General features: G+C 45.1%; 1 protein-coding gene across 1 annotated transcript; it reads left to right on the top strand.

Annotated features, from left to right (window-relative positions):
• The first annotated feature begins 94 nt into the window (after nt 1–94).
• Nucleotides 95–10526, top strand: LOC108666313. Its single transcript, XM_018153157.2, has 7 exons — nt 95–844; nt 1090–1522; nt 2289–2408; nt 3796–3881; nt 8169–8270; nt 8877–9048; nt 10281–10526. Exons 1-7 carry the CDS (start codon nt 95–97, stop codon nt 10493–10495), a joined length of 1878 nt encoding a protein of 625 aa, XP_018008646.2. The 3' UTR covers nt 10496–10526.
• Nucleotides 10527–11119: the final 593 nt, after the last annotated feature.

The following is an 11119-nucleotide window of genomic DNA, read 5'->3' as shown; positions in this document are numbered from 1 at the left end:
GAGACGCATGATGTACGGCTTCTGTGGCACGATGTGTGGCATATGTGGCATTATTTGTGGCATCTGTGGCATGATGTGTGTCTTCTGTGGCACGATGTGTGGCATTAATGAGTCCCCGTTGTCAGATGAAGAGCTGTGGCCGCCACGTCACCCCATCGAGGCTGTGGAGATCTCTGATGGCTGGGCACCCCCGGCCTCATCAAGGCAGGAGTCACCCCGTGAACAGTCGGGTACCAAGAGGCCTCTGGTACTCCTGAGTAGCTACGCTACTGACCATGAAGCTTTTACGGGGCCTCGAAGAAACCCATGGTCCAGTAAACTCCAAGGGCCCACTAGTCTCCCACGGCCCAGTAACCTCCAAGGGCCCACTAGTCCCCCACGGCCCAGTAACCTCCAAGGGACCACAAGCCTCCCTGGGCCCAGTAGGCAGAATGACAACTCGGTACTAAACGACACAAAAAGGCTGATCGAAGCGGCAGGGCCCGACGACGCTTTAGGACCCAACGTCGCTTCAGGGACCAACAGCCCCTCAGGGGCCATTGATGAAGATGGGCCCACAAACTCTTCGATTTGGTGGCCATGCGGCGTGCACCCGAACGAGTCGGCCAGCATCGAAGCGACCAATTTCTCGATGGCTTGCGCCGCTGAGGTAGGCGCGAGGGACCTGGCTCGCCGTCTCGTGGAGGACCTGGCCCCCAGTCCCGTGGAGGACATAGCGGGGCGCGTTGGGGACCTGATCCTTGAGCTGACGACGATCAGGAGGCGGTCGTACATGGAGATGCTGAGGGCAACTCTGTGCGTGACGCCGACGCGGCTGCTGCACCAGATGCTCGACAAACTCACGGTGCGTTTGTTTGTGTTAAAGAGACAATGATCTTTGGCATGTTAAAGTCTGAATTCAATTATTAAGAGCAGTTTATTCGTGTGAGAGTGGGTTTTTGAACAACGCACTCAACCAGCAGAGCGTTCTGTTGATGTTGATACCATTTTTCTTCATATCTTTCAGTGTTGATACCATGTTTCTTCATTATTGTTTCAATTATGCCGCGGACCGAGAAAAATTGTTACCTTGTCTCTGACATTTTGCAGGATTTCCGGAACAAGTATGCATGTGAGCGCTGCAGAGACTTGCGTCCACCTCCACGCCCTGCGCTGCCCCCAGACGTACAATTCCGGTCGTTTGATCTCGTCCCGGCATCAGCTCCTTCATCTCTTGGAGACTTGAGTCCTGCCAAGCTTTCCCACGAAGACTTAGGGTCTACCGAGCTGTCTGATGGAAACTTACGTCCTCTAAAGTCGTTTGATGCGGATTTGGGTCCCACGCTAGCGCCAAAAGACGCCTCAAAGCCGAGCCTTCTGTTGGCCATCGCGCCCCTGGGACGCTTAGGCAACCAGATGGGGGAGTACGCGACCCTGTTGGCTCTGCACAAGCTGTACAACGTCACGGTGCGTCTCACCGAGGACATGGCTGGCAACCTGACGCAGACCTTCCCTCACCTCTCGCTGCCTACACTCACTGAGGGTACGTTGAGATAGTTGAGATAGTGGCCACTCAGGAGGGACTTCTGACGCATGTCTTTGCTCGTCAGAAGTCCTGTGAGATTTCGCGTTGAAAATTGTTCCTGAGGGCTACACCTCTGAGCTCGCGGTGCCTGACTGCGGGCTTTAGTTGTGGGGTTAAGTTATTATGTACGGTAGGTAGGATTCCTCATATCAAGTTATTATGTAGGCAGGATTCCTTACATTAAGTTATTATGTAGGTAAGAGTCCTTACATTTCCCTTCTCTGTCTCTCTCGTGCGGGCGGCCGACGTCCCGTGTAAGCGACCTATTGTTCGAGTGTCTTCGTTTCTGTTGCTTTTCAACTGTCCCTCCTTGTCACCTGTCCCTCCTTGTCATTTCGTCTCTTTGAGAGGCCAACGTTGCTTTTTTCAAGCCAGGTTCAGCGGGCTGGACACTTGAGACCTTCCTTCCTATAAGGGTGTTTGCGAAAAATAGCTTGGTGGCTGGAGCGCTAGCTAACCATCCTACTACCGTACTAGTACCTACGTCACATTAAATTAGTCCCTACAGACAAATTACGTTGAAACGACATTGATTACGAAATTATTTTTTTTTAAAACCTCGTTTAATTAACCTTATTACAAACTCCAATTTCTGGTGGTTGTCCTAAATTCAAAATTTTTCATGAGTTCTGAGCCGGGAAAAATGTGATGTAGGTAATTTAATACGTAATGATGATAATATGATAATGATATCAAAATATAACATGTCAAGGTCTCTTGGCAGACGAGACGCCTGCCAACTGGACGCTGCTGGCCAAGGACGGCGGCTGTGCCGTGAGGCGTTACCGTGGCCTCGAACTGGCCGCCGCGGGCCTCTTTGGGCCCCAGCAGTTCCTCATCTCAGGTGGGGTTCAGGGCCCCAGCAGTTCCTCATCTCAGGTGGGGTTCAGGGCCTCAGCAGTTCCTCATCTCAGGTGGGGTTCAGGGCCTCAGCAGTTCCTCATCTCAGGTGGGGTTCAGGGCCCCAGCAGTTCAGGGCCTCAGCAGTTCCTCATCTCAGGAGGGGTTCAGGGCCCCAGCAGATTCTCATCTCAGGTGGGTTCAGGGCCCCAGCAGTTCCTCATCTCAGTGGTTCTAGCACATGGACGAACCGTAAGAGGTTCTAGCACATGGACGAACCGTAAGTGGTTCTAGCACATTGACGGACCGTAAGTGGTTCTAGCACATTGACGGACCGTAAGTGGTTCTAGCACATTGACGAACCGTAAGTGGTTCTAGCACATTGACGGACCGTAAGAGGTTCTAGCACATTGACGAACCGTAAGTGGTTCTAGCACATTGACGGACCGTAAGTGGTTCAAGCACATTGACGAACCGTAAGTGGTTCAAGCACATTGACGGACCGTAAGTGGTTCAAGCACATTGACGAACCGTAAGTGGTTCTAGCACATTGACGGACCGTAAGTGGTTCAAGCACATTGACGAACCGTAAGTGGTTCAAGCACTGCGACCAACATAGAATTGTTTGTTATAACTAGGTAATGGTAAACCCATAGCAGTAATTGACAACTCTAGTCTTACAAATGATATGTAATGTAATCCTCTAATGATATGCAATCCTGTAAGTACAACTCCAGATAACATGGACATGTTCTACTATTGTCGATTACTTTAAACAACAGTAAAAAGTTCTTCACGTTAAACATTGCTAAAGATGACAATTTTTTTTATCTAAACCTGTCTCACAAGCCTCTTACTTTTTTATGGTAAAACTTAAGAGGGCCTATCCGTGTTTTACTAATGCTTTTCACCCTCAACAACATTGAAGAGTTGTTTACATTGAACAAAATTGACGAGTTGTTTATATTTAACAACATTGAAGAGTTGTTTACATTGAACAACATTGAAGTGTTGTTTACATTTTACAACATTGAAGAATTGTTTACATTGTACAACATTGAAGTGTAGTTTACATTGAACCACATTGAAGAGTTGGTTACACTGAACAACACTGTAGAGCTGTTTACATTGAACAACGTTGAAGAGTTGTTTACATTTAAAAACATTGAATAGTTATTTACATTACATTTGAACAACATTGTAGTGTTGTTTTACATTGAGCCACATTGAATTGAAGAGCTGATTGCATTGAACCACACTGAAGAGTTGTTTACAATGAACCACATTGAATTCAAGATTTGTTTACATTGATCCCTATTGAAGAGTTGTTTACATTGAACATTTTCAACGAAGATCAATTCTAATTATCTTAACCTGTCGTTGTGTCGCAGCTTATCCATTCGAGATGCAGCTCTTCAATGCGTACCGCGCGCTCCTCTTACAAGACTTCAAGTTCCATCCTAAGATAATGAGACAGGTGGGGACTAAGATAATGAGACAGGTGGGGACTAAGATAATGAGACAGGTGGGGACTAAGATAATGAGACAGGTGGGGACTAAGATAATGAGACAGGTGGGGACTAAGATAATGAGACAGGTGNCGTCTTGGTGACGAATGGTGCGTCTTGGTGACGAATGGTGCGTCTTGGTGACGAATGGTGCGTCTTGGTGACGAATGGTGCGTCTTGGTGACGAATGGTGCGTCTTGGTGACGAATGGTGCGTCTTGGTGACGAATGGTGCGTCTTGGTGACGAATGGTGCGTCTTGGTGACGAATGGTGCGTCTTGGTGACGAATGGTGCGTCTTGGTGACGAATGGTGCGTCTTGGTGACGAATGGTGCGTCTTGGTGACGAATGGTGCGTCTTGGTGACGAATGGTGCGTCTTGGTGACGAATGGTGCGTCTTGGTGACGAATGGTGCGTCTTGGTGACGAATGGTGCGTCTTGGTGACGAATGGTGCGTCTTGGTGACGAATGGTGCGTCTTGGTGACGAATGGTGCGTCTTGGTGACGAATGGTGCGTCTTGGTGACGAATGGTGCGTCTTGGTGACGAATGGTGCGTCTTGGTGACGAATGGTGCGTCTTGGTGACGAATGGTGCGTCTTGGTGACGAATGGTGCGTCTTGGTGACGAATGGTGCGTCTTGGTGACGAATGGTGCGTCTTGGTGACGAATGGTGCGTCTTGGTGACGAATGGTGCGTCTTGGTGACGAATGGTGCGTCTTGGTGACGAATGGTGCGTCTTGGTGACGAATGGTGCGTCTTGGTGACGAATGGTGCGTCTTGGTGACGAATGGTGCGTCTTGGTGACGAATGGTGCGTCTTGGTGACGAATGGTCATCCGTTTTTCCTCATATTTCAGCTAATAATAAGAATGTAAAGCCAAATAATAATTATAATTATAGTTGAACCATTGCAGTTCCATTGAACAGCACTAAATATGAATGAATTTCGCTGTACAACGTCTTTTATAGTAGCCTTCAAATTCAGCTAATTATATGTATATCTAATTATTAAAAGCATACCTAAATATATAAATTAAGAGAATTAATTTAAAAATTATTAAATTAATTAATTAAAATCAACCAAATTAAATTTAAATTGAGTTAATTCCCTCTCGACACTCTCAGGCACCGCGGCGGAGGACATGTGCCTGCTGGCGCTGTGCCACCACCGCATCATGACCTTCGGTACCTTCGGGTTCTGGGCGGGGTACTTGGGGCGGGGCACGACCCTGTACCCTGACCTCGAGTACCCTGATGCCCCCTACATGCTCACCCGGGCACGCTACACCGATGCCCGCGTCACCAGCTTCATACCTGTGCCTTTCTACCCGCACCGATGACATATATTGTTGTTGTTACGGGGTGATTTGTGTTATGGGTGATTTGTTGTATGGGGTGATTTGTTGTATGGGGTGATTTGTGTTATGGGGTGATTTGTGTTACGGGGGTGATTTGTGTTATGGGTGATTTGTTGTATGGGGTGATTTGTTGTATGGGGTGATTTGTGTTACGGGGGTGATTTGTGTTACGGGGTGATTTGTGTTATACGGGGTGATTTGTGTTATGGGGTGATTTGTGTTATGGGGTTATTTGTGTTACGGGGGTGATTTGTGTTACGGGGTGATTTGTGTTACGGGATGATTTGTGTTATACGGGGTGATTTGTGTTACGGGGTGATTTGTGTTATGGGGTGATTTGTGTTACGGGGTGATTTGTGTTANGATTGTGCTCTGATTGTGCCCTGATTGTGCCTTGATTGTGCCTTGATTGTGCCTTGATTGTGCCCTGCTTATGCCTTGATTTTGCCTTGATTTGGCCTTGATTGTTCCTTGATTGTGCCTTGATTGTGCCTTGATTGTGCCCTGCTTGTGCCTTGATTTTGCCTTGATTTGGCCTTGATTGTTCCTTGATTGTGCCTTGATTGTGCCTTGATTGTGCCCTGCTTGTGCCTTGATTGTGCCTTGATTGTACTTATATTGTGTCTCATTATGTGACGTACTTTTTCCGTTTAAATGTAGAGTGCATTTTCCTTCCGTTATTTGTGCCGGTAAACGCGCTGCAGTTGAGAAGAGTCTAGCCGTCCTGTAGCGACGTTGCGCTTTTAAATGCCGAGGAAATGAACATATTATATAGAAATGATCGTATAAATTTAAAGAAATAACCGTGTAAATATAAGGAAGTAATCATATACAGCTAAAGAGATAAGCGTGTTAAGATAAAGAAATAATTATATGAATCTGAAGCACTATACGTGTTAAATTAAGGAATTGTATATGTAAATATAGGTAAATAATGATGGACGTAGAAGTAAATGTGTGAATTGAAAATGGGAAATGAAATAAGCGAACGAATCTCAAGAAATTATCATTTAGAAGTGAAAGATTAACTGCATGTTTCTCACGTAACAAATTAGACATGAAGTAGATCTTCCTACGTTAATAGTGGTATTTTCAATTAATTTTAAGTCAATTCATTCTCCGTTTTATGTTTTACATATAAAAGACTTTTAAATGTAGATTAAAGCATTTTATATCGAGGTTTTGTGCATGTTGCTAGTCGATCATACATGTCCATATTATTTCTCGTCTCGTAAGACATCTTCCACATTTGCTGCTAGAAAATGATCGACGAATCGCCATTTACTGTCTTTGGCCAATATTTTCTGTCTTTGGTCAATACTTGCTGTCTTAATCCAATATTTACCTGCTGTCTTTGGTCAATACTTACTGCCTTTGTCCAATATTACTGTCTTTGGCCAATATTTACTGTCTTTGTCCAATATTTATTGGCTTTGGCCAATATTTACTGTCTTTGGCCAATATTTACTTTCTTTTACTAATATTTACTGTCTTTGACCAATATGTACATTCTTTGGCCAATATTATTGTCTTTGGCCAATATATACCGTCTTTGTTCAATATTACTATCTGTGGCCAATATTTACTGTCTTTGGCCAATATTACTGTCTTTGTCCAATATTTACTGTCTTTGGCCAATATTTACTGTCTTTGACCAATATTTACTGTCTTTGGCCAATATTTACTTTCTTTGACTAATATTTACTGTCTTTGACCAGTATTTACTGTCTTTGGCCAATATTTACTGTCTTTCATAAATATTTACTGTCTTTGGCCAATATTTACTGTCTTTGATCAATATTTACTGTCTTTGGCCAATATTTACTTTCTTTGACCAGTATTTACTGTCTTTGTCCAATATTTACTGTCTTTGTCCAATATTTACTGTCTTTGGCCAATATTTAAAGTCTTTGGCCAATATTTATTGTCTTTGGCCAATATTTATTGTCTTTGGCCAATATTTACTGTCTTTGGCCAATATTTATTGTCTTTGGCCAATATTTATTGTCTTTGACCAATATTTACTGTCTTTGGCCAATATTTATTGTCTTTGGCCAATATTTACTGTCTTTGGCCAATATTTAAAGTCTTTGGCCAATATTTATTGTCTTTGGCCAATATTTATTGTCTTTGGCCAATATTTATTGTCTTTGGGCAACATTTACTGTCTTTGGCCAATATTTATTGTCTTTGGCCAATATTCATGCTATAATATTCCTCGAATTAATTCATTATTCCGTCAATTATTTATTAATTGTTATGCTAGTTGCTTCATGTTAATATATTGATAATATCTCAACTGCGTTGCAAAGAGTTCATAATAAATATGCATTACGGTGAACTGGTAAGACTTAAGTTTTAAGATCGCGTTAGCTTCGGAAGCGAAGTACCCTATATGGATATGATCTCAAGCTCCAGGTTGTGTTGAATATGTTTTTCAACGACAATTGAGCTTAATACTATTTTTATCAACAATATAGTGAAACTTAACCCGCAACCAGGCACCTGACTGCGAAATAACGTTTATTGAACGTTTTTTAATGAAATTTACACGGAATCAAAATTTTTTCTACGTCATTTGCCTGGAAGGCCTTTAGTGCTTTAGAATATTATAGTTATTCTTCACTTGCTAACTGTAAGAAAACGCCAAGTTTAATTCCGTCCATATGCGAAAAAGTATAACAACAAATCATAATAATAACTGTAAATGTACATAAATAAGTCAGCCTTATGGAGAGTTTACACCACATGGTCTTTCATCTGTTTAGCTAATGATTACGATAATGAGAGAGGTAAGAAATAAGATAATGAAACATGCGGGGGGACAATATAATGAGACGTTTGGAGAACTGTTTGTACACTATCCACTTCATCAGGCTCACTATAAATTATCGTGCAGGCGCGGGCGCGACTACTGAACGCGACGCGTGCTGGAGGTGTGGGCAGGGTGGCCGTGGGCATGCATATTCGACTCTCCGACTACCCTGGCTTCATGAAGAGGGTACGTCGTACTGACGTGACCAACTTACGACCCTGCTGCCACTCTGCCACGACTCTCCTGCAACCCTGTCCCGACCCTCCGACGACCCTGCTGCGACTCTGCCACGACTCTGCCACTCTCGTACAACCCTCCTGCCACCATCTCACGACCCTCTAGCCACCATCCCACGACTCTCCTGCAACCCTGTCCCGACCCTCTCACGACCCTGCTGCGACTCTGCCACGACTCTGCCACTCTCGTACAACCCTCCTGCCACCATCTCACGACCCTCTAGCCACCATCCCACGACCCTCCTGCCCTCATCCTACGACTCTCCTGCAACCCTGTCCCGACCCTCTCACGACCCTGCTGCGACTGTATATCGTCCCGCGACTATTCTGCAACCCTGTCTTGACTCTCCCACAACCGTTGCGACTCTGATTCGACTCTGCCACTACTGTCCCACGACTCTTCTGCAACCCTGTCGCGACCCTCCCACAACCCTGCTACGACCCTGCCACGACCCCATCACGACCTTGCCACTCTTCCTATCTTCCTCCTCCTCATCTACTCAACCAATCACCGCACCCCAACACCTTCACGCCCTCCCTCTCATTCCCCCTACAGGAGTTCCAGGTAGAGGGTCTGCTTGCGTCCTACGGCTCCTACCTGCGCCGCGCGACGCGTCAAATCCTACGTCGTTTCCCCAACGCATCCTTCGTCGTCACATCCGACGAGCCTGAGAACGCAACTGCCATCCTGCAGGACTTGCGCTTGGACCACGTCGTGGTGACGAATGGTGCGTCTTGGTGACGAATGGTGCGTCGTGGTGACGAATGGTGCGTCTTGGTGACGAATGGTGCGTCGTGGTGACGAATGGTGCGTCTTGGTGACGAATGGTGCGTCGTGGTGACGAATGGTGCGTCTTGGTGACGAATGGTGCGTCGTGGTGACGAATGGTGCGTCTTGGTGACGAATGGTGCGTCGTGGTGACGAATGGTGCGTCTTGGTGACGAATGGTGCGTCGTGGTGACGAATGGTGCGTCTTGGTGACGAATGGTGCGTCGTGGTGACGAATGGTGCGTCTTGGTGACGAATGGTGCGTCGTGGTGACGAATGGTGCGTCTTGGTGACGAATGGTGCGTCGTGGTGACGAATGGTGCGTCTTGGTGACGAATGGTGCGTCGTGGTGACGAATGGTGCGTCTTGGTGACGAATGGTGCGTCGTGGTGACGAATGGTGCGTCTTGGTGACGAATGGTGCGTCGTGGTGACGAATGGTGCGTCTTGGTGACGAATGGTGCGTCGTGGTGACGAATGGTGCGTCTTGGTGACGAATGGTGCGTCTTGGTGACGAATGGTGCGTCGTGGTGACGAATGGTGCGTCTTGGTGACGAATGGTGCGTCGTGGTGACGAATGGTGCGTCGTGGTGACGAATGGTGCGTCGTGGTGATGAATGGTGCGTCTTGGGGACGAATGGTGCGTCTTGGTGACGAATGGTGCGTCTTGGTGACGAATGGTGCGTCTTGGTGACGAATGGTGGGTCGTGGTGACGAATGGTGCGTCGTGGTGAACGTATTAAGCGTCTAACCTCATGTTTAAGCAAATAATTAGGATGTACTCAAAAGTAATAATAATAATTATAGTTGAATCATTGCAATTCCATTGAACAGCACTAAATATGAATGAATTTTGCCCTACCAAGTCTTTTATATTGACCTTTCAATTCATCTAATTATTTGTAAATATACGTAATTATTAAAATCATAACCAAACAAGTTATTAAGTTATACAAGTATACAAGTTAAATTAAGTTATTTTAATAAAAAATTAAGTTAATTAATAAAAAAAGTATTAATTTAATTAATTAAAAAATTATTAAGTTAATTAAATAAAAAAGTACTAATTTAATTAAATAAAAAGTACTAATTTAATTAAATAAAAAATTAAGTTAATTAATTAAAAAATTATTAAAAGGTAATTAATAGAAATTAGTATTAAATTAAGGTAATTACCTCGCCACACTCGCAGGCACCGCAGCGGAGGACATGTGTCTGCTGGCGCTGTGCCACCACCGCATCATGACCTTCGGCACCTTCGGGTTCTGGGCGGGGTACTTGGGGCGGGGTACGACCCTGTACCCTGACCTCGAGTACCCTGATGCCCCCTACATGCTCACCCGGGCCCGCTACACCCATGCCCGCGTCACCAGCTTCATACCCGTGCCTTTCTACCCACAGCGATGACATATGTTGTTATATGGGGTGATTTGTGTTACGGGGTGATTTGTGTTATGGGGTGATTTGTGTTATATGGGGTGATTTGTGTTACAGGGTGATTTGTGTTATGGGGTGATTTGTGTTATGGGGTGATTTGTGTTATGGGGTGATTTGTGTTATGGGGTGATTTGTATTATTGGGTGATTTGTGTTATGGGGTGATTTGTGTTATGGGGTGATTTGTGTTATGGGGTGATTTGTGTTATACGGGGTGATTTGTTGTATGGGGTAATTTGTGTTGCGGGGTGATTTGTTTTATGGGGTGATTTGTGTTACAGGGTAATTTCTTTTACGGGGTGATTTGTTATACGGGGAGACTTGTTTTACGGAGTGATTTGTTTACGGCGTAACATGTGTAACGGGGTGACTTTTTTACGGGGTGACTTGTTCACGGGGTGATTTGTGTTATGGGGTGATTTGTTTTACGGGGTGATTTGTGTTACAGGGTGATTTGTTTTATGGGGTGATTTGTTTTATGGGGTGATTTGTGTTACGGGGTGATTTCTTTTACGGGGTGATTTGTGTTACGGGGTGATTTCTTTTACGGGGTGATTTGTTATACGGGGTGATTTGTTATACGGGGTGATTTGTT

The sequence above is a fragment of the Hyalella azteca genome, unplaced genomic scaffold, assembly GCF_000764305.2.
Source record: "Hyalella azteca isolate HAZT.00-mixed unplaced genomic scaffold, Hazt_2.0.2 contig10827, whole genome shotgun sequence".
Classification (NCBI taxonomy): domain Eukaryota; kingdom Metazoa; phylum Arthropoda; class Malacostraca; order Amphipoda; family Hyalellidae; genus Hyalella; species Hyalella azteca.
Note: the sequence above shows the minus strand (reverse complement) of the source record. Positions and strands in the feature narration are given on the sequence as shown.